Source organism: Columba livia, chromosome 12 (assembly GCF_036013475.1).
Source record: "Columba livia isolate bColLiv1 breed racing homer chromosome 12, bColLiv1.pat.W.v2, whole genome shotgun sequence".
Lineage (NCBI taxonomy): Eukaryota > Metazoa > Chordata > Aves > Columbiformes > Columbidae > Columba > Columba livia.
In genome coordinates, this window is record NC_088613.1 from 20,680,312 (window position 1) to 20,703,428 (window position 23,117).

General features: G+C 59.2%; 1 protein-coding gene and 1 long non-coding RNA gene across 5 annotated transcripts; both read right to left on the reverse strand.

The window, feature by feature from the left end:
* Nucleotides 1-112: 112 nt before the first annotated feature.
* PHKA1 (phosphorylase kinase regulatory subunit alpha 1) lies at nucleotides 113-19,627 on the reverse strand. 4 transcript variants are annotated; one of them, XM_065028155.1, is made up of 33 exons: nucleotides 19,494-19,627; nucleotides 19,161-19,319; nucleotides 18,585-18,632; nucleotides 17,928-18,096; nucleotides 17,473-17,555; nucleotides 17,185-17,265; nucleotides 16,647-16,745; nucleotides 16,390-16,536; nucleotides 16,028-16,081; nucleotides 14,442-14,564; nucleotides 14,230-14,325; nucleotides 13,443-13,550; nucleotides 13,161-13,239; nucleotides 12,587-12,721; nucleotides 11,394-11,503; nucleotides 10,605-10,749; nucleotides 9,617-9,695; nucleotides 9,018-9,193; nucleotides 6,947-7,123; nucleotides 6,473-6,567; nucleotides 6,130-6,269; nucleotides 5,826-5,982; nucleotides 5,579-5,658; nucleotides 5,306-5,384; nucleotides 5,090-5,219; nucleotides 4,617-4,718; nucleotides 4,102-4,217; nucleotides 3,724-3,762; nucleotides 2,649-2,693; nucleotides 2,249-2,419; nucleotides 1,689-1,742; nucleotides 1,356-1,556; nucleotides 113-1,131 (listed from the first exon to the last, which is right to left on the reverse strand). In XM_065028155.1, the coding sequence occupies exons 3-33, from the start codon at nucleotides 18,615-18,617 to the stop codon at nucleotides 958-960; spliced, it is 3,477 nt and encodes a 1,158-aa protein (XP_064884227.1). In that variant the 5' UTR covers nucleotides 18,618-18,632; nucleotides 19,161-19,319; nucleotides 19,494-19,627; the 3' UTR covers nucleotides 113-957. The 4 variants fall into 4 exon arrangements, with proteins under 4 accessions (XP_064884227.1, XP_064884226.1, XP_064884225.1 ...); XM_065028154.1 differs by having other exon boundaries at nucleotides 9,114-9,193; nucleotides 19,454-19,626; XM_065028153.1 differs by having other exon boundaries at nucleotides 19,454-19,626.
* Nucleotides 19,628-21,102: 1,475 nt separating this feature from the next.
* LOC135580678 (uncharacterized) lies at nucleotides 21,103-22,141 on the reverse strand. The gene is made up of 3 exons (XR_010475568.1): nucleotides 21,968-22,141; nucleotides 21,750-21,880; nucleotides 21,103-21,348 (listed from the first exon to the last, which is right to left on the reverse strand). It is a non-coding gene; the product is annotated as an uncharacterized LOC135580678 (long non-coding RNA).
* Between the last annotated feature and the right edge of the window lie 976 nt (nucleotides 22,142-23,117).

Here is a 23,117-nt window from a genome sequence, read left to right on the forward strand (position 1 = left end):
TTGGATTTAGGAACAGTTTCTTCCCCAAAGGGCTGTGGGGCATTGGAACAGGCCACCCAGGGCAGTGCTGGAGTCACCATCCCTGGAGGGTTGAACAGACACAGAGACGAGGTTCTTAGGGACATGGTTTAGTGCTGGAGTTAAGATTACGGTTGGGCTCAATGATCTTAAGGGTCTCTTCCAACCCAAATCATTCTATGACTTGCCCATTAGCAATGCTGCCAGGGCAGAGGAGACAGCAGGGAGCGGCTGCCGGCGATATCCCCCAGCCAGACAGAAGCTCTGCACTCACAGCTTGGTGCTAACAGAGATCTGTTACCACCTTGGGATGCTCCTGCCTCCCCCAGCCTCCCCAGCTACACACACCAGACTCCTGAAAGGGGCATGATGGGCTGCACAGGACTGCTTTGATTTTGGGTGTGCTGGGAGAGAGCCTCAGGCAGCATCCCCTCTTCTTCTAACAAAGCTTTTCCATCAGCAGCAGGAGGAGCAAGAGCTCCAGCCTACACTAGTATAAACCCTGCAGATTTGGAATAAAAAGCAGCACGGAACAGGTTAAAAACCTCAAACCTGCTGGAGGCAGGGAGAGCGTGAGCTGGGCAGGAGCGCTGCAGGGCCGAGCACACACACCTGGCGAGGGGACTTTCTGTTTCCCTCAGACACAGGCCCCCCAGGGGCAATAGCCAAGGAGGAGCCACGCAGGCAGACACTTTAACACAAGCAGGTTTGAAAGCTCAGCCTTTCCCTGCCAGCCCTCGCTCCGCAGGCTGCGGGCAGGCCCAGCTCCGCTCAGCACACGTGCCTCCTGCGGGAGAGCCCCGCGCCCACCGCAGGCCAGGACTGGGAGGAGAGATGGCCACGCAGGCTGCCTGCAAACTAGCCTAATGTCCACCTTTAAAAGCTGTATGAAACAATCCTCCTGCAGTGCCTGCAACCTGAGGAGAGGAGCCGCAAGAGCTACTGCATGGAGCAGCCGTCGGCGGGCAGGAAGTCGTACACATAGATGGCCACCGACTTGGACAGGTAGGTCATGGTGCCGAAGCGGCCGCTCGGCGCGCTGTCGTACAGCAGGCAGCAGATGCCCGTGGCAGGATCCCTCTCCAGCATGTGGTCATCAGCGCCCAGGGCTTTCTGGGATTTGGACAGGGAAGGAGAAAGGCAGCATTAGGAATAAGGACAGCCCCCTCACCAGCTTCCACCCCAAACATCCTCTGCTGCACATCGATAGTGAGTGGCAGAAGGACACTACATCTTCACTGTGCCCCGTGAACACAATAGGTGCAACAGGCAGGACCCTCCAGGTGGGTGAACCCTGCGCAGCTGTGGGGAACGCAGCCAGCAGCCCTGGCCCCTACCTGCTCCTCATAGAAGAGGTCATTTGCTATTTGCAGGATCTTCTCCACAGCTATGATGTTGCCAATGGTGTGCACCTCCATGTCCACCAGCATGGTGAGCACTAAGATGGTCTCCACCAGCAGCTGCCTGTACTCTGGCTGGGACACACGGTTGAGAACCGACTCCACGTGCACAGCAAATTTCATTTCCCCTGGGGTCATCTGTGAGGAGGGAGAGAGAAATGCACTGTATCACCAGCACAAGTCCTGAGCTATGCTGGGCACTCACCCAGGACAACCCAGCACCCAACACCAACCCACCTGCCCTGTCTCCCCTTCACATAAGCCTCCTACCTCTCTGGTTGTTGAAGAGGGAAGAACAAAGCCCTCCACAGAGAGGCCATGGCACTGCAGAACAAGAAGGAGAGGCCATGGTTATGACCTGGAGAAGCACTGTGCTAAGACAGGTATATCCAGCCCACCAACTTGCTTCCACTTGAGCACTGGCACGTGCTGCCTGTGCTCCCCGGACTCTTTGTACAGCATTATTCCTTTCCCACCAGTTCGGCACCACCTGGAGCCCACCCGCAAACAGCACAGGGCTCTGCTCCCTGGCTTACCATGCTGAGGATAAGCTGTACCTGGAGCTGCATCAGCTGTGGTCCCAGCCTTGCCCCTGCCTGGCTGACATATAAAGCACCTGAGCAGACCTAGCCCCCTTATGCAAGGTTCGGCACAGCCTCAGGTAGGTCCTGCACGCCTACAGGGCAGGTCCAAGTCTTCCCCAGCTTTCCAGACATATCTACGTATCTACACAACATCGGGGACCAGCACTGGGTGCCCGCTGGCAAGGCTGGTGCCTGGGACCACAGGCTCACATGCATGGAGAGGAGCCAGCCAGATGTCCAGCTCACCTTCTGCAGAACCTTCCACACTTGCTGGTAGAAGCCCATAGGGACACGGTTGAGGGCCCCATCCAGTCGCCGTCTCCGCTGCCACTGGCCCTGGCGGCTGTCCTTACTGCCCTGGCCTTCCAGCATGCTTGAAAAGGAGCCCTTGCCCAGCAGCTCTGAGTGCCCACCAGACTGGGCAGACAAAACAAGGACCATAGAGACTGCTGTAAAATCAAATACCCCACAAGAACGTGGCCCACTGCTGCCCAAGAGTTTGTGCTCGCCCAGCCTGGTTCCCAGGGCAGAGCTGCCACCCCCTGCCCGTGGCAAAGCCCGCCCCGCAGCACCCCCGGAGCACAGCTCCTTTCTGCAGCCACAAACAGGACATATCCTGTGTGTGCAGCCAACAAATGCAGATTACCAGAGAGGACGTCAGGTCGGCCTCCGTGGACTGCAAACTGAGAGGCTGAAGGAGAAAGGGAGAGGCAAAAATCAGACTGTGCCAGAGCGGGGCAGCCAGAGCAGCAAGCAGCGGCAGCACGGACCAAGCTCAGGTCACAGGGCAGTTATTCCAGGGACTGCAATTAGCTGGAGATGGAGAGGTAGTTTCAAGAGGCGAGCTGTGGGAAGCCTCACATCAGCATCAGAGAGGAAGGACCACACCAGGGCATGGAGTGGCTGCAGGGCTCCCAAACGCCGGTGCTGTGGCAGCAGTGGTCTCACGCCGGCCAGCACACAGGAGCAGGACTGCTACTGCTCCGTTGGCTGCTGCCGCAGACAGGGATTTAGTCTCGGGCAGACTGGAGGACCAGCAGCAAGGTTGCTACCCACAGACAGCCCACCTCACCACATACATGGTCCCTCTGTGATGCCAGGTTTCACACTGTGGCGGGGTGGCCATAACCCTGCTGCATCAGCCTGGTCCCCGCAGACCCTGTCTGTCTGAGGACACCCTAGAGCTCAGGGCTCCTCCTGGGCACGTGCCAGGCACCAGAGTTGGTCCTTGTCCTTTGTAGCTGGGCAGGAGCCTCTTCCCCCAAGAGGAAATAGCTGGGGAGGCTACAGACAGGATCCACCAACTGCCCCGCAGGGCCACTGGTGGTCATGCCACCATGCTGTGCGTGTTTTTGAGGGTATCGTGGTATCTGTTCAGCCATAACAGCTATGGAGCACAGCTCCCGGCTGGCTGTAACGCCACTACACCCACCCCGACAGCCCAAACGTGGCAGGTCCCACTCACAAGGGAGCTCCCCGGCTGTGCTGCGCCCTGCAGCATCTCCAGCCACGCGGACCCCTTCTGGGGAGCCAGCCCCCTCCCCTGCCCCGAACAGAGCAACCCTGAGCATGCGGAGCGGGGAAGCCAGCTCAGTGCTGCAGCAGCTTGCTCAGCAGGTTTGTTTAGGAAAGCTTGTTAACTCATGCATGCTCGGAAGCTGTCCTGCTATGTGGCATGAGCGGTAAAAGCTGAGGCTACAGAAGGACCAGGATGGCTTCACCTTATTCCCAGTCAGAGACTGCCTACGTTTTTCCAGTTGCTGTGAAAGAAGAAGGAGATGAAGTTTCTGCTGCTGAAGGAGGCCCACCAGGACACCAGCCACACCTGGGACACTGCATGGTCCTGCCCACCCACGCACCTTCTCAAGCACCCCTGTGCTCCCTGACACTGCACCATCAGAGCAACCTCCACCCCACTAACAGATTTACCCCAGTTCTCCCCCCAGGGCAGGACTGGGGCCAAAAGGAGCTCCTGGAAGCAACTGTAAGCTCTCTGAAACCCAAGAGCTCCCTCCTGCCCTCCCATCAATCCTGCCTGTCCTGTAGCTGCTTGTCCCCCAGAAAAGCTGGCAGGAGCAGCCTGCACCACCTGCCCTCACCTGTTTGATCTCACTTTTCAGCCTGACGATGCCAGCACGCTCAGGCTTGGTGGCCCCAACAGCCCCCACCTCACAGATGGAGATAGCAGCGGTGACCGATGAGTCGACTGATCGCACTAGAGGGGAAGAGAGGTCTAGAGCGGGCACGGCTGTCCCTCATCGCTGCTAAGGCACTGGTCCCTCTGCACACCCTTGCTCTCTGTCCCAGCCAGCATCAGAGATCCATGAGCCCAGCACAGAACTGCTTCAATTCAGGCCCAACCAGGCCAAGGGCAAAACTAAGCAAAGCCCCAATAGCCATAGGACTTGTGTTTGATTCCTGGAGATCAGCTCAGCAGCACCCTGCTGAAGAGCACAGCTTCTGGATGGACCACTGCAGTGCAGAAGCCGCTGTGCTGAACGTGCAGGAGATCAGGGACGTCCCCTACAGGTGGGAACACCTGGATGTGGCCACGCTCTGCACCAGGACCCAGCTTTGCCCAGAGATGCTCTTGCACCCCTGCTGAGTGTCTTACCACTTTTTTCCACCCCGAACTCCTTCCCAGAGACGATGTGGTAGAGCAGGCTCTTCATGTCGGATGGGCTGAGATTCATCAGGTTCTCGGTGGCTTCTCCAGCTGGAGAGAACAGAGTTGTGATGTTGTGCCTCACTTTACAGCCCTCCTGGGACATTTCTACCCAGCACCCCATTCTGTTAGCAGGGGAAGCACTGGTACAGGATCTCGTCCTCCAAGGACATACGCCAACCCCAGGTGCTGCCTACAACAGGGACTCTTCCCCCTGCCAGCCCAACACACGCCTCAAGAGACCACAGTGAAACAACCCCCTTGTGCTGCCTGAGAACAGTCCTGGCTGCAGACCTCTTCATGCAGGGTCTCATCCTGGTGCTGAGCTGCCCTTTTTTAGCAGGGCTTCTCCTTGCTGGCTGATGGGGCCCCCAGCACCGCAGCACCCACCCCAGCCATGGTGCTGTGCCTGCCACACGTACCCGAGCAGTGCAGGGAGTGCGCCAGCTCTGTTGCCATCACCTGGATGATGAGCCCTATGCGGATGCGGAACATCTCAGCAAAGAGTACAGGCTCTGTGCGTATGTACATGGCCAAGTAAACCATGATCTCCTGGAGGGGAAGAGGCAGATCACCCCACTGCTCCTCGCCAGGCCAGACATCCAGCTGTGGGGTGATCTGCCGCCCTGGCCCCTCACCTGGGTGAGGATGGACACGCTGAGGTTCTTCTCGCTGGCTTCATCAATGAGGCGAACGAGCTCCTCGTAGGGCATCGGGCTGGGGAGGGAATGAATAGCAGAGCAGGTGAGGGACGGCAGAGTGAGCCCTGCGTCCCTCCTGGTCTGTACAGCCCAGAGAGGAGAGAGACAGGCTGGGGACAGCCACCCAGAGCTGCTCCTGCCCGCAGACTCTGGAGCAGCAGCCTCCCGTCCAGCCCAGCAACCACGGGGAGGGAGAGGTGCCACACGCACGCAGAGATTGTCTTCTCACGCGGCTCCGGGGGCAGACCCACCGTCAAGTGCTTCTGGTGAGACAGGAGGTCAGTGCAGGCCTGGGGGCAGAAAGGATTGTCCTAAGCGTCACCAACAGCTAAGGGTTGGGGATCCTCAGGACAAGGCAGAGGGAGACAGAGCTGATGCAGCCACAGTTTGCCTGCCCACTCTGCTGCCTCCTCCACGAAAGACTCAGCCTGCTACAGGCCAGCTGCATGGTTGTTACCTCATCCAGAGCTTCCACCTTCTTCTTGAGGATGCCAGAGATGTAGCGGATCAGAGCCCACTGGCGCGTGTTCCCCACGCGCACATACAGCTCAGTGAGGAGCTCCTTGACAGTGGGGCCAGGCTCGCTGTCGAGCCCGGTGTGCCAGTCGGGACCCCTGCAATAAAGGAGATGTGGGGTTACAGCCAGCAACGTGCCCTGCAGCAGCTCCCTGGCAGCCTCCAGGTTTGCAGGTGGGGACGCATGCACAGCTGCGCTGGCTTTCTCTGCTCAGTGAGCCAGCAGGAATTGGAGCTCAGTGTACTTGAGGATGTGGAGCATGTAGAGGATGTCTGCTTGCTCCTGCAGTGTGGGGCAAATGCGCAGCTGGTCCACCAGTGCCTTGCAGTCCACGTTGCCATCCTTGTCACGGGGCAGGTTCATCTCTGCATGGAGCATGTGGCTCTGGGGGAAGGGAGGCCCGTGCTCCTGGTTAGCACCATCAGCACTCCACACCAAGTGCAGTCTGGTTATGGAGGCAAGGTCCTTCACCCATGGATATTGCCCTTGCCAAACACCAAGCCTTCCCCATGCAGCCCCACAAGGACCCTCTGGCTCCAGCTGAAAGGACAGCATTACTCAGACAGACCCAGAGGGACAGGGCTCACCTTGCCATCCACATCCTGCTGGACAGGTGAACTCAGCAGCTTGACCGACTGCTGGGACGCCTGGAAGATCTTGCTGGGGACGTACATGCCAACATCTAAAAGAAAGGCAAGGTTGGTGCAGACACTTCTCAACCCCAACCACCACTGCTGTGCCCCAAACCACCTCCCATCTGACACTCTGCTCCCCCAGCAGCCTCTGCCCACCCAGTTAGGGGAATGCCACAGTGAGCTGCCATCACCCATCATGCAGCAGTTTCACTGAGGACTGCACAAGCACCAACTCCAAGATACTTCACGGCCAGGACTGACATGATGGACATACTGTGCCTTTGCCCAGGCAAAGACTGGGCTGCTTTGCAGCCCATGACACGCTTCCCTGGGGCCCCAGCATCACCCAGCTGGGAAAGCTCCCAAAGCGCCTCAGCCTCACCCCTGGGCTTGAGCGAAGGTGCTGAGGGCGCTGGCATTACCCACCCTGGATGTGAAGGTCCTTGGCCTTGGATGCCAGGGACATGAGGTCACGGGTGGTATGGACAGCAGCTCGGAAGCGGTTCAGCCCTCCCCGCTGGGCAGTGGGAGGGAGGTTCGACTGCGGAACCGTGCGCTGCAGCAGGTGGTCCAGGTACTGAGCAACCTCATCGTATGTGTCCGCTGGAAGGGGAGGCAGAAGGGGGGGATCAGCTGCTTTATGGCAGGGCACCCCCAGGCCCTGGAGAGCTCCTCAGCTGTGCCTTGACACGGGCAAAGCTTTGCTGGCTGCACAAAGCAACAACATGGGGCTAGTGCTGGCAGCAAGGGGGACAGTGCCAGAAGCCAGGCTTACAAAGCACAGCAGCCGTGGCACGCCTGTTTCTGCACTGCTCCGCTGCCTGCAACACTGCCCGCCAGCTGGGGCTCCCTCCAAGTCCCACCTGGATGAAGGAAATGATGGGGTGTGTGTCTTGTCCATGCCTGCACAAGGACAAGGTCTGCTCAAACCCCATGGTGAAACCCTTGCGCTCTGTCCCTCTGGGCAAGAGGAGGCACAGCCAGGGGCAGCCTGTTGCAGGAGAGACCACTTAGGAGCACCCCAGCACACCAAGGGCCCCATCCAAGCAGGACTCCAGCACTGGAGTGAGGCAGAGCGGGTGTTGCAACGGTTATTTCTAATTAGAAATTACCACTTTTTCTAATTAGGAGTTAGAGGAGTTAGTTTCTGCCTTGCTCTTTGCCCAGCCTCCAGTGCCTCCCACTGCTCCCAATGTCACATGGAGCGCCCCAGAGCCACCAATGCCTGACTATGACATGGGGGAGGCTGCTCAGAGACCACATCTCCGCTCAGCTGGGAGATTAACACCCTGCCCACTGGGGAGGGAGATGCCCTGGGGTAAGTTGTCTCACGGCAAGGCAAGGCACTACTTGGCAGAGCTGTCAATGCACTTGCAGCTAGTGGGGCAAGGCAGAGCCTCGCTGCTCTGCAGCTGCCAGCCAAGCTCCACGGTGCATCTGCCCCAGGAGCTGAGCTGCAGGTGGCATCCGAGGCCAACAGCACAGCATCCCCTGTCCACACCTGGTGTGGACACCTTGTGCCAGCGCCTGAAGGCTCGGCTGGAGGAGTCCCCCAGACATCAGGCTTGAGAACATCATCCTGCCTGGCTGCAGCATCTGACCACAGGAAAAACTTAAAATCGAGCATCTTCTAGCTGCTGCAGAGGCCAGGCAGGCCCTGTCGCCCGTTGGAGAAGCTCGGGTGCAGCCTGCAAGGAAACCACAGGCAAAGCAAGAGCGGGGCAAGAGAAATAAGTATTCAGAGTTGCAGCTGTGCAAACACTGGCTACAGGAGCAGCAGAGGCAGAGCAGACTGACGGGAAGGCTGGGAAGATGACCAGCACTAGGTCACGCAGGAGGACAAACACAGACCTGCCTGCAAGGGGAGCACAACAGGCACCCCACCGTGGTCTCAGGACAAGGTGGGTCCATCATGCTGTGGTGGGCCAAGGCCCTCTCAGGCACCCTATCCACAGCAGCAGGGCTGCAATTTGGCACCCAGTGGGTTAGCTCTGCCCAGGGAGGGGCAAAGGCTTTGGAAAAACAACACTCAGAGATTGCTCGGGGACGTCGTGTCTCTTCCCCATCATCTCAGGCACTGAGACATCACTTTCTGCACCATCACTTGTGCAGCAAAGATGCTCGGCTAAATCTCCTGAGTGGAGACATTGCTGAGCCTTCATCTCGTCCCCATGCAACAGCCTACGGAAGTTGCAACGGCTTGCTCCAGAGTACTGTCCATGCTGTGTCCACCAGCCTCAGCCCTGGCTGGCTGGGAAACCCCTCCAGCAAGGGGGTACAGCAGCTGCATCAATTCACACAGTCCCACACCACTGGTGTCACCATGAGTGCCACCCTGATAAGATTAATTGATGCAGAGTCAGATGGGAACCAAAACACTGTGAAAGCCCAAGTATATAAAGAACACAGTAGTAGCTGCTGGCAGGGAGGTTTGGTTTTACAGGTTTATGGGTGGCATTTGCCACGCCACAGCAGCGACCGGCCTGTTCCCCCTTACCATCCTCTGCTATCTGCAAGCCATGCAGCCACTCCTCGGCGTCTAGCTCCTCAAAGCTGCCAATGCTGAGCTCGTAACTCTTGGCAAAGACCTTACCCTCTGGCCCAGGGTCCATAAAGCTGAGGTGCGTTCGGCACGACGTTGTCAGGAACTCCGACAACTTACCCGTCTGGATCCTGGGCGAGAGGAGGGGAGGTCACACAGAAAGAAGGGGGAGGCAATACCCTTGGCTTTGTCTCCTTGGACCTGGGGCAGGCCCTTTGGCACGGGGAGACACACTCGCCCAGGAACAAGCCCCAGGGCCTGCTTCAGCTGCCTGCAAGTCCTCCAGCCACAGGTTGGCACAGAAGGGCTGCCCAAAAGCAATTAGAGAGATCCTGCAGCCATGGGTTTAATGGAAGGAAGACATATGTCCTCTCTTGCATCTCCTCTGTTGGGATAGCAGCCCCGGGGTGCACTGACAGCCTAGCACAGCCCAATGTATCATCCACAGCTTGTCCTCCAGCACCTGATGCTCAGGCTCAGCAGGTACCCTCACAACCAGGCTCTTGGGGGCCACCAGCCCGCTCCCCTCCTGCACCCCAGGAAGCTGCGCTCACCTTGCGCCACCGAAGTACCCGTCCTGCAGCTTCCGCAGCGTTGCCAGCACTGTGGGGTGCACGTTGCTGCCGGTTTCATCTGTTGGGGACAAAGACACAGGCAATCAGGCTCTCCTGCTCAAAGAGGGTAACACAGCACACAAAGCACAAGGCATCGGCCAGACTCTTGCTTTGGGGTGTATGGCCAGGCCGTGGCACCAAAAGCACCACCCAGAAAGGGAAATTCAGGACTGTCCAGGCTGGATTCCAGGAACACCAGGACAAGGTGCACTCCAGGCTCCTGGGATTTCACCTTGGGCTGACGCTGACAGTACCAGACAGCAGCACCCAACCAGCCCCTGCCCTGTCCCTGGCTCTCACACGAGGCAGTGGAGGGGGCGATGCCACTGGGGGCAGGAGGCCCCACAGCGAAGATGCTCAAGACACCAAAGGCACTTCAAGCACACGAGGAGAGTCAAAAATGCCAGAAAGCAGAACAGAGTCCCTTCCCTGCCCCAGGCTCATAGGAAAGCTGTGAGTTGCTCCAGAGAAGCCAGTTTTGCTCTGCGCCATTGCAAAGCTCTTTGCTCCTTCTGGGTTGCTGTTTTGCCCTCCCTGTTGTGTAGGAAAGCCTTTAGAAGGCAGTCTTAGTGAAGAATCAAGATGCAGGAAGAGCTCCAAGAACACTTTAACAGGGGAATTACTTTTTTTTGGTCTTGCTCCCAAAAGGCCTCCCAACAAGCCCAGCTGCCCGGAGACCAAATACCCCTGTGCCAGCAGACCTCCCCTGAGCTGCAGGCACTTGTGCTTGGCAGGCCCGCTCGCTGCCAGGACAGCTGCCAGCTCAGTGTGGCTCTTTTGAGCCGTGAGCTCTTTACAGGAAGCTACTGACTGTTCCAGCCCACCGTGTCCCCATTACTGAGACATCTGCCCACCCTCTTCCTCCCGCAGAGCCCGATTCTCAGGCCTGTTCTAGCCAAACGCCCTGCAAAGGCTAGAGCATCCATACCAAGCATGGTGTGGGAGATGGGGAAGGTGATGGTTGGCTGCCCCGTCATCCTCCAGCGGCTGCAGAGGTAGGAGAGGTCTGTCCTCAGCATCTCCACAATCATCTTGTTGTCCAGAGCCAGGTAGAACTGCTGCTGGTCTATGAACTGCAAGGACAGCAGGCGACATAAGCAGCCCTTACACCAGCCACTAAGTCACTTTGGTGCCATCCCTGTCTTCCTGCAGGTGCCCAGCCAGGCCAGCCGCAGTGTGCCCAGGAGAGATGCTCCTTTGCACCGGTAGCTCATCCCACCTTACCTGGTAGGTGCCAGTATGGTCTAGAAAGGGAGCTTCAAACCCCAGAGCAGCTACTGGACACCAACAGCTACAGAGGTAACAGCACAGCTCAGCAGCGGCAGTGGCACTCAGGCCCTACACAGCCGGCCCGTGCTGTGCCTATCCCAAGCAAATCACGCTTCCCGCAGTGCCAGGCTCACAGCCCTGCTTGTCCCCACACCGTGCTGCACACAAGGGACAGACGGATCCCTGTCCGACCATCAACCTCCTCCTGGTGCCCTTGTGAGAGTGAGCAGAGATTTTCACCCAACACTGATCATCAGAAGCTGACACCATCTCCTCCCAGCACACACACAGCCAGGACCAACTTCGCTGTTTCACATCATGGAGCTGAGGCTGCTCCATCCTCTCAGGCTGTTCAGAGAACAACTCAAGCACTCAGCGAGTGGAGAAACCTCCAGCCCAATTCCCGATCACCTGACGGCTTGGAATGAGCCTGTGCAATGCCACCCACCTGTGGGGTAAAGGTAAAGATGTTCTTCCTGATGTTGTAGAGCTTGGAGGTCCCAAGGACACCCATGTTCCGGTAGGGCCGTCCCGTCAGGCTCATCTGCTTGTTGCGGCCTAGGAGGGCAGGAGGAGGAGGTTTCAGTGCAAGCCTCCCCACAAAAGGGGGTGCAGCAGCAGAGACAGGCCCTTGTGCTACCAGCCAGCAGGAGAAGGCTGGTTTGTGGTTGGGGTACCCCAGGACCCTGTGTTGAGCTGGCACAGCTCTAAGGGACAGTGCTATTCTGCTCCCCATCCATGCCCAGGGGGCTAGAGACAGTCAGGCCCTCCCCAGGGACTCTTGCTGAAACGGGGACATACAGCCCACCCCAACCTCCACAACACGCCACACCTCCCTCTTTGGGGATGTCAGAAGCTGTGGCAGGTTTTCCCCTGCAGAGGACTGGCCCCTCAAAGATGACAGCTCTATCAGAGTTGCCGTTGCTCCTGGATTACTCCCAGAACCCAGGATGGTGCAGAAGCAGCATCCCCCCTTGGTCATGTCAGGCCTGGCAGCTGCCAGGCTGCTCCCCTGCCCCCTTTGCCCATGTCACACTTGGCCTTTTGGTGGCTTAAATTAGCGTGTGTATGCAGCTTGCTGGGGATCAGGTTTCTCCTGTGGCCCAGGCTGTGTCTCCAGCTCCTGCACAACAAGCCCCATGTCCAAGGGGCCACAGCATCAGAGAATGAGTGTGCAGAGCTCTGGAGCACAGCCTCCCCTCACACTCAGCCCTGCCAACCCTCCAACAACAGCCGTCCAGCCTGAGCTACAGGCTCTCTCAGCCAGGGCCTGCCAGGAGACCCTCCTCTGGGCTCTGGCTTGCCTCCTCCATTGAGATCTGGGTACAGGAACAAAAGCTGGCTCCTGCCCACACTGGGTCCATCCATATGGATCAGAGCCTGTGCCTGTCCCTGGGGTGACTGTGAAACTGCGATGCCAAAGCTTTATCCCCTTCAGAGTCACCCTGAACAGCACTGCCAGCCACACAGCTCCCTGTGGGCAGGAGCAGCTTTACCAGGCCCAGGAATGTGTGGCAGAGCTCTTGTCAGCCAGACAGAGAGCAGCAGGGCAGGACATGAGCATCTACGAGCAAAAGTGCCAGGAGATGGGACAGACCCTTCTGCAGCCTCTTTGCTGCAAGAGCGAGGAGCCCAACTCACCCAGCCGGGCGTAGATGTGGCTAAGGATGCGAGCAGGCTGCACTCTGATGGGGTAGACATCTGCCACAGTCTCCACGTCGATGCCCTCCTTCCTCAGGACAGCCTTGATCCCCTCTGTCTCTGCCAGGATGCACACTGCAGAGAGATGACAGGCTCAGTGTGGCATGGGCACAAAGGTGCAACAGCACTGCCCCTGGCCTTTGAGGACACATTCAAGGTGCCACATCACGTAGAGGCAGTTGAGGTCCTTTGGGAATCAGTTCCCACTCCAGAGGTCTACCTTGCTCCTAAGACTCTCTACACCCAAGCCTTCCCTGCTGAGCGGCAGGAGGACAGGACAGTTCTCAACCTCTCTGCAGAGGGGCTTGTAGCAGGAGACATTTCCCTGAGGCAACACAGGGTGGAGTGGAAGGACTTGCACCCCATCTTATACCCACCTTGCCAGGGCTGAGATCTGGCTGCACCGGCAGCCACCCAGCCAGCAGAGCCACCCAGAGCCACCCCTGTGAATCCTGCACAGGCAGAGTCCCGGGCCTGCCAGGCACAGGATTTGGGACCCGTCCCTTTCCCTCACCTTGGACCACCACATCGGGCTTGGGGACAGTCGCAAACCGGCGGTTGAGGGGATCTATTTCACCGGGAGCTAGAAACCCCTGAGGAAAAAGAGGCATGAGGAGACAAACATTTCATGGGCAGGGTAGAACGGGTGATGCCTATGGACAACCCCCCTTTAAGAGGTCTTAGGAGATGGAGGTGACACCTTCCATATAGTAGGTGGCTCAGAGTGGCAGCATTTGCCCTTTCAAAGCTCAGTGCCTGGACCCACAGCCCTCTCCACCAGCAGGGCTGAGCTTACCTCAGCCATCAGGCAGCCCAGGATGTAGAGGGACTGTCCCCACATGAGCGGCAGCTTGCCCATGGGTATCCTGTCCACAGTGTGGGGGTTCCTGTACTCCTCATCCACCTGGAAGACAAGTCAGGAGGTCAGGGAGGGATCCACAGACACCAGATGCTGAGGGAAGCATCATCATTACATATTGAAGTCCAGCAGCTCAAGGCTTAAAACAAGAGCCTCCAAAAGCATTTGCTACAGAGGGTCCAAAACATCCTTGGCTACATTCTTCCCCTCTTCTCGTGATTGCACCCAGGCACCTGTGTCAGACAACAAAGCAGCTGCACAGACTGTGTCTGGGTTCCCAACATGGGCCACCCATGGAGCAGCGGGGTGATGCTCTCGATGCTGGCAGGGAGAGCACCTCTCCTGTACCTCCTGAGCATCAGGAGGCCGCTGCACTCAGCCCAGGCCCACGTAAACACGCTCACCACTGAACGGGAGCTCAGCGCAGCCCCCTCAGCCCAAGTCCATGTGTCCTGAGCTCTCAGAGGACTCTGACTCCAGGCCAGCAGATTGGCAGCAAAGCACTCTTGTGTAAGGGGGCAAGAAATGCTTTGGGGAAAAAAGGCAGTTTATTTTTTTATTATCCAATGTGATTTTATAACAGCTCCAAGACACAGTGTTTTTACATGAGTTTTCCATGCCCTATACGTGCTGCTTTACTACCAATTTGGGTTAATAAGCAGTTAAAACCTAACTATCTGGTAACGACACATTCCCGCTCCCATTGTAGCTCAGTACGGCTCACCTTGTCGGGCGGGACACTGTACAGCTCTGGCATCAGGCGCATCCCATTCTTCCCCTTGATGAGAATCCCCTCAAGGGCTTCCCGGTACTCCTCCACCTGAGGAGAGAGGAGACGGGATCTGCCCCGGGTCATGGCTCCCTGCACCCTTTCCCCACACCCCCCCCTTGCCAGGGACTTCTTTCCATCAGCCCGGCAGGTCCTGCCTCCCTTGCCTGCTCCATGTTTCCACTGAAAACTCCATCGATGATCAGGTACGCCCAGAAGAGAGGCCACTCGCACTCGATGTTCTCGAACAGCTTCAGCTCTGCAGGTTCGTAGTAGAGGCGACTAGGGTCCTGCAGGGAGGGCATGACAGCAAGGTGGTGGGTGGCAGGATCCTCTCGGACAGACAAGTCTCCTGCTCCCCTGAGACCCCAGCCCCAAACGCCCTCCCAGTCCTCCTCTGCGTCTGATGGCTGAGACAGAGCCAAAAAGCAGCTTTACCTCCAGGCTGTGTCCCCTTCTGAGGCCCCTGCACTGACACCAGAGGGACTCACCCTTCCTGGGCAAAGGCAGCCCCAGGATAGCACCCCAGAGCCTTGTACAATATCACAACATCCCCCTCACTGCACTGGCGACACCTGCACTGCCTTCGCCTCACCTGCTCTGCCCCAGCTCCTCAGCACCTGCCTCCTCCAGCATCACCAGGCTGGCCCAGGTGTGGGGATTGAGCTGGTGACACAGGGACAGAGAGCAGCATCCCACCTGACACAGGGAGGTGCTCAAGACCAAATCCTCCCACCCCAGATGTGCAGGGCGCAGGGATCTGCGCTCCACCGCCCTGCCAACTGCTTTAACTGTTTGCTACAGAGAAGGAAGAGAGCTGGCCTTAGCAGAGTGCCAAGCAGAGGTGACAGCAAGGACAGAGGGAGCAGATGTTTTCTATAGTGCCTGCACACCAGCCACAAGCTCTCAGATTCCCACTAGACTGCAGCCAGCTGCAGTGCTTCCGCAGGCAGCGCTGCCCTTCCCGTGCTTCCCTGCTCCCCAGAAATAACCCACAGCTCTGCATGCTGGCAAAGCTCGTGGGCGCTGGGAAAGCTGGAGATGCTGCTGCTCTTCTCTGGCTCTAGAGAGATGCAGCCACACACGCTGCCTATTATGGTCAGGTCTGAAGAGGAACAGCAGAGGAGAAGCATTTAGAGGCACTAAACTGATGGGCTCAAAAGTCAGTGACAATTTAAGAGCCTCCAAGTACAATTTCCTGGTTCTGCATTATCAAATGCGACTGTTATTTATAAAATTTTCCTGTTTTCCCTCCCCAAAGCAGCAGAGGAAAGCCTCTGCTCACTCCACTGAGAGCCAAGTGTGGCAGTACACGAGCCGCCTGCTGTGCTGGGAGAAGCAGAGGCTGCTTTGTGTCCTCCAGTGATGTGGCAGAGCCATGGTTGTCACAGACAAGCACTGTACGGTCACCTCCTCTGGCCCTGGGAGAGCCAGGGAGGGCTCACCTTGGCAGGGCTCCCACACAGGGCAGCGGCTCCATCTCCCCCAGCCCAGGAGATACACAACGCTACCAGGTCCCAAGATGCAGGCAGAGCCAAGCTCTGCCCATCTGCTCTGGGCATGGGTGGGATGTGCCACCTCTGCAGAGGCTCTGGCTCTTTGGGAAGCCTTGCCAAGACACAGAACACTGCCCATGGCTACTCAGGGCTCTCATCTTCCCACAGCCTTTGTGCTGCTGCTGGGGGGGCTGCAAGCACAACCCAGGGCAGCTGCTGCTTGGCACTCAAGGTCTGTCAGGGCTGGGGACTCCTACCTCTTTGGGGGTCCTGTATCCATCCCGGAGGAAGCGGCAGCAGCCATAGCGCCCCTGGAAGAGGAGGAAAGAGGTGCTGAGCAGGAAGCGCAGCATGAGATGCCTTATAACTTCAGTGCAGATGCATGGGGGGTCTCCTCCAGCCAAATACCCCCTCACTTGGTCACCTAGTGCTCTGGCAATACAATCACAGCCTAGGGCCACAGCACGCTGGACTGGTTCTCTGCACAGCCCTGCCACAAGTCACAGACTGGGAGAGGACATAGCCAGCACCCTCTCCCTGAGCACGTTTTTCGAGAAAAAAGGGCTACAACAGGGCAGCTGGCTCCCAGGAAGGGCGAGACAAGGGCAAAGCCACTCACCTGCAGCTTCGTGATGATCTCTTGCTTCGTGATTTCCACCAGCTCACTGTCCTCCACAGCAAACGCTGGGTAGGAGATGACAGAGAGCACGCTAGCATCCACCTCCTTGGACGAGGAGGCCCTGGGCAGCATCGAGTGGAGGATGGACTGGGTGCAGGGGAATGAGGAGGGGTTTAGGTTGCTGGGCATCAGTCAAACCACAACCCCAGCAGATGATGGTTAATCCTGCAGTGGCATAAAGCCCATGCGGGTCTCACCTGGCAGTGCTGCACCTCGTCTGACAGCACCCGTATCACCGACTGCGGGCCTCCCTTTGCTCCAAAGAGATCCAGCTCATCCAGTGCCTCCAGGGCAGCCTGCAAGCAGGGCGAGACCCAAAGCAGCGACTCCTCTACCATGCTGCTTGTCTGTAAGAGCTCCCACCTCATGCCAGCCCCTCTCTGTAATGCACTGACCAAATGTAAGCAAATTTAAATCCCGCTGTGGCTGCAGAGCACCACTGGTCAGAGTGTGACCACATCTCCAAAGCCACAGGCAGCCAGACATCAACAGGACCCTGGATATTTCTGCCATGCACACCAACTAATTTCTCACTCCCAATTTAGGCAAAACCGAGGCAAGAGGGTCAAAGTTTTATCCCAGCACGCAAGGAGAAAGGTCTTCCTTCCCAGGAGTGCAACACTGCATGGGGCACTGAGCCTCAATAGTTCAAGATGCCCGGCCTTCCCTGTAAAAAAAGCAGTGAAGGGCCACTGCTGCTCTCCAGCACCCACTCAGCACCTCTCCCCAGCTCACCTTGGCCATGCCGACGGAGCTCGCATTCAGTTCGGTAATGCCCTGGTTTGTCTTGTCCCCGCGCTCCCATATCCCGAAGTCCTGTGCAGGGGCAGTGGCACGTTGGAGCAGGCAGTGGTCACAGCACAGCCAGCAAGCCTTTGAATCCCACCCATCAGTGGTGCTCCCAGCAGGACCCACGGGACTCTGCCCACCGAGGCTCAGGAGGGACCCACAGCTGCCCCCAGACACCAGCCCACCACCTGCACCCCTGGGACACACTCCCCTTCCCCAGCACAGGCTACCCACCGCAGTTTTGTAGGCTGCTTCAATGTAGAACACGAGGTTTTGGATAAAGTTGACTTCATCCAGGCTGTGAATTATGTGGAGGCCTGAAGCAGGGGGAAGAATTCACATTAGTTGCTCCAAGCCCACAAGCACCCATCTCTAGGAAGGGGCTGCAGTAACTCAGGTTGGATCGCTCCTCTTCACTGCAGACCTGCTCCATTGGAGCCATGTCCTGGCTGGCTTCTGTCCCCACCCCCCTATGGCAGCTCTGGGGTTTCGGGCAAACAGGGGCTCTTAGAGAAATGCACACTGAGGGGCCCAAATAGACCATGGGTGCTGTGAGTGTAAGAAAACAGTGAAGTCAGGGAGGCCACCGCAGTAGTTTGGCACCCAGGAAGCTGTACTCAAACCGAGAACACGGAGGGCCCTGGAGATCAGCAGGCTCCCAGCTGAAATGGCATCCCCAACAGTGTCACCTGAGGCTGTCATTTGTGCCAGCATGAGCAGGTAGAGGGAGGTGGCATCCATCTGGAGGTGGCCCCACTCATGGTCCCCCACCACGGTGGCACAGGTGTGGGTGTTGTACTTGGCATGCAGGCAGTCCTTGGTGCTCTGACTGTACTTGAACGCCTCCACCTTGTCCACCTTAAGAAGGGCAAAGAGATGCAGGGGTTCAAATGCTGTCTCCAGAAATGTCTGGTAGCCGCAGAGCCAAGGGCTGCCCCGTGTCATCAGCCCAGCACATGGAGCAGGGCAGAAATCCTACAGCCTCTGGGCTGAGCCCCTTCACGCACCAAGGCAGTGAGTGCAGCCTCGGAGGGCCCACAGCCACAGTGGCACTATGTGGTGAGAAAAGGGTCACCCCAAGTGCTCTCAGGGAAAAGAGCTGTGGAGTCTCAGCATCAGCCAGAGAGCAGCTGGCAAAGGCTCCACTGGCCACCAGCCCACAGTACCGGGACTTCCATTCCACCACGGACAGATGCCAAGTCAGAGCATATTTCAAGACTTGCTAGAAGGAGGCCTTCCCTCCACTGGTCAGGGGAGAGACAGCACAGCTGGGACTGACAGTCTGTGTAGCGGAGCTGGGCTGCAAGGAGACCACTCAACCCTCAGGGGCGCTCCCCAGCCCCTACCTGTCTCATCATGCACTGGAGCAGTCCCCGCATCAGCTTCACCACGCTCTGCAGGAACAAGGAAAACAGCCTCATGAATCCCCACGCAGCCAGGAGAAGCCCTGACTCAGGATCAGCTGGCCGCTGACCTTTGCAGGGCTCCGGCGTCTGTAACCGGAGACCTTGCTCACATTTCCATGGCCCCCGCTCCCCAGGCGACAGCAGAGCAAAGCAAGATCTCTCGGCCTGCCAGCGAGGCCGAGCTGCTGTGCTGTGCAGGGGAGCGAGGGCATGGCTGCAGGGGACAGCTCCCCAGCCCCTGCGAGAAGGGCTGTGTCCCAGGTCACCCCCGGGCCAGAGAGCTGGACCCTTGCGCTGGGCTCCAGCTGCAGCTCTCTGGCTCTGCCGTGTCTCCCTCTTGCCACCTCCAGCCCGGGGACAGCCCCGTCCCTGTCCTCAGTGCACAGCTGCCCTTTCGGCCCCAGAGCCGCGCCGTGCCACAAGCAAACCAGCCGGGAGGCGGCGGCGGCTCCCTAGTACCACCGGCCAGGCTGGGACGGCCAGCCCGTGCCCCCTGTCCCGCCCGCTCCCTCCTACCTGCTCCAGCTCGTAGGCCTTGGCCTTGTCCTCGTCCCGGTCCGCGTTCTTGCGGTAGGCCAGGCCCAGCCCCCACACGGCCAGGATGCTGTACACGTTGTCCCGGACCCACGCATCGCGGTGGTCGGCACTGGCGGGGAGCAGGCCCGTCACCGCGTCCTGCACAGGGACAACCGAGGGGCCGCGGCCCCTTTCCCAGTTAACCCCGCCTGACCCGGCCTGGCGGTTCCCCAGCCCGGCGGCCAGCGGGCACTCAGGGGCCCGAGGCGAGGCGGGTTCCAGCCCACCCGCACCTGGTGCCGGAGGATCGTCTGCTGCACCAGCCGCGCGTACCCGTCCAGCCGCACGCCTGAGTTGCTGCGGCTACGCATGGCGGCGGCGGGACTGGCACCGAGCGGCGCGGCAGGACCGCGGCCGGCACCGAGCGGCCCGACCGGCACGGAGGGGGCGGGGCAAGCACTAAGAAGGGGGCGCCGCTGCTGAGGGGCGAGGCCGGCGCTGAGAGGGCGGGGCCGGCGCCGAGGGGGCGGCCCCGGCGCTGAGGGGGCGGGGCCGGCGCCGAGGAGGCGGGGCCGGCGCCGAGGGGGCGGGGCCGGCGCTGAAGGGGCGGGGCCGGCACCGGCAACGAGGTCGGGGCTGCCCCGCCGCGCCTCCCCCGCCCCGCGGCACCGCTCGCTCGCCGGCACCCGCTGAACCGCCCTGGGCACCGCGGCACCTCCGGAGAGGCGTCCCGCCCGCGCTGCCCTGCGCTCCCAGCCGCCCGCGGCGCTCCCGGCCGGCGGGGCGGACACTTCCAAGCGGGCAGGACCCGCCGCCGCGGCGGCCCCGGCGGGGGAGGAGTGACGGGCGGCGAGCGGCGCCCCCTGCCGGTTGGAGTCTGCGCAGCGCTGCGGGCGGACAGAATCACGGAATCCCAGAATGTCAGGGGCTGGAAGGGACCTGGAAAGCTCATCCAGTGCAATCCCCCCATGGAGCAGGAACACCCAGATGAGGTTACACAGGAAGGTGTCCAGGCGGGTTGGAATGTCTGCACAGAAGGAGACTCCACAACCTCCCTGGGCAGCCTGGGCCAGGCTCTGCCACCCTCACTTTGAAGAAGTTTCTCCTCAAATTTAAATGGAACCTCCTGTGGACAGACGGACACACATAGTGGTGTGGGGTTGTACAGACGCACATGTGTGCCACTGTGTGTGTATGGGTGGACACACGGACACGTGTGCCGCTGTGGGTGCAGGGACAGACACATGCACATAGAGACATGGACGTGCACAGGTGAGGACATACAGACACAGAGACATGGACGTGCACACACATGCACATGTACAGATATGTGCACACCAGCCTGCACGTGTGTGCACAGGCAAACCTGCTTGTGCACACCCATGTGTACACGCCCTGCACACGCAGAACCTTGCACTCCCATGTGTGCACAGTGCACATGCACATAGAGGCACACACACATATACACATGCAGAGACAGGAAAACACACTGATGGACACGTGTACACACCCACATACACACACATCTATACATGCATAGACACACGTTCACACAAGCATATACTTCCTGTGCACACAGAGTCACATGCACACACAAATACACACACACAGGCACAGGGATGTATATACACCTACATGCATGCGTACACACAAACACTCACACATACACAGAGAAGCACTGGCAGTGTACGGATGCCATGGGCTCCTGGGGACCCTGTGTCCCTTCTGCCCGCAGCCACCCCAGCATCCCTCACCCTAAGGACCCATTTAGGCAGGTGGGGGTTGAGTGGGTGCTATGGCAGACTCAGCACCCATCAAACATGAGACAGGAGCCCACAGGTCCCACATGCCACCCTCTGCCACCCCAATGCTCATGTGCCCCCAACACATGTAACCTGTATTGGCTCAGGCAGGCAGGAAGCTGCTGGTTGCAGGCAGGGGAACAGGTGCTTTATTGCCTGTAAAACATCCAGAGTGGCTGAGCCACCCACGGCGTTGCCCCAGGGGGCTTGGGGCTGCAGCCCTTCCCCAGCCCAGCCCCACAGGGCACATGGCTGCAGAGCGGTCCTGTCCTGGTGGTGAGGGTATGGCACACTCTGCTCTCCAGTGGTCCCAGTGCAGGGTGGGCTTTCCTGGAGCTGCTGGTGGCTGTCAGCACTCGAACGGTGGTGGGGCACAGCGCTCGGCCCTGCAGGGCAGAGCAGCCATGAGCATTGTGCCAAGGTCCCTGGAGGGGTCACCCCTGGGCTGGGTGCACCTGGGGTGGGGGGCAAAGCTGGGCTCTGCTAGGGCTCAGCCACGAGGGTGCCCAGGCTGGGGGCACTGGGGCTGGGGGACACTGGAGGTCCCTGGGCTGAGGGCAGCAGTGAGTGGCATAGAGGCGGGGGGTCCCAGAGTGGAGAACTCCCAAAGCTGAATGGGCTGGTGGTGGTGCGGCACTTGTGGGGCCCCATGGCTGGGGACGTTGAGGTACATGGGTAGATCCAGGGCTGGAGACACTGTGGGGATGGAGATGCGTGTGGGGTCCCAGGGGTGCAGGTTAGGCTGGGCAGGGGGTGATGCGGGGAACGGGCAGGGGTCACTGCTCACCTGCAGGCCCTGGTGATGCACTCGAGGCCATGCCGGCAGTGGGCACCCAGGGGTCTGCTGCCCACCATCCTCCAGAACGGCGTCATGCGGGGCAGCCGGGAGGCTGTGTGTCCCCCAGCTCCCTGAGGATCCTGCAGCACCCAGAGGGGTGGATGGGTCAGAGAAAGGGGTGCTGAGCCCCCCGGGTCCTGGGAGCCACCCCTCATGCTCAGACCCACCTGGAAGGAGCCAGGGAGAAGCAAGAGGAGGGAGAGGAGAAGTGCCAGGCTGGTGACTGTGTCCAGGGGGGCAGAGGTGACCCCTCTGGCCCTGCCACCTTGGCTGGTACCCAGCACAACAGGGGCTGAGGCTGCCATGGTGCCGCCGACTCTGGCTGTCGGGTGTCTCTGCTGGGCACTGCTCTTCCCTGGTCACCATCCTGCACAAATATTTGAGTGGCCCCGGATGGAAGGACAGCCCCTTGTCACCACCCCCCTACCCCGACTGGGGGCCACCAGTGCCTCTGTGAAGCATCCACAGGGCACCCACAAGGCACCCAGTGCCTGGGCATCACTGTCTGCCTCTGGCTGCAGCCCCCCAGGTGCCTGGGGGGCAGCTGTGCCCCACAGCTGCGTGAGCTCCTCACTGGTGTCCCCACACCGTGCCCAGCCCAGATTTGCCCTGACGCTGCCAGGCCATATGGGGCAGGTCATCCCCTCCCTGCTCAGTGTCACCCCAGAGGATGGGCTGTGAGGGGTGGCAGTGCCCACATGGGAGAGGCAGCAGGGGGGGCTAGTGAATGGGGACCTGGTGGAGACAGAGCAGAGTCCCAGCACTGGGTTTGGAGCAGGAGAAGGGGCTGGGAGCGGGGCAGGAGGGGGCAGGGATGCCCTAGGGAAGAGCAGGGGGGCAGTGCAGCCCCCAGCATGGGCAGCAGCCTGACAGGCACTGCAAGAGCCCTGCCAGAGCACAGGATGGAGGCATATTTTGGGCCCCTCATCATAAAAAGGACATTGAAATACTAGAGAGGGTGCAGAGGATGGCGACAAGGCTGGTGAAGGGTCTGGAGAACAAGTCTGATGAGGAGTGGTTGAGGGGACTGGGGCTATTTAGCATGGAGAAAAGGAGCTAAGGGGAGACCTTATCACTGTCTACAACTATATGAAAGGAGGTTGGAGCATAGAGGGTGTTGGGCTCTTCTCCCAGGTTGCAAGTGATGAGAGGAGGTGGCCTCAAATTGTATCAGGGGAGGTTTAGATTGAATATTAAGAGAAAATTCTTCACAGAAAGGGTTGTCAGGTATTGGAACAGGCTGCCCATGGCAGTGGTGGAGACACTATCCCTGAAGGTGTTTAAAGGGCATTTAGACGAGGTTCTTAGGGACATGGT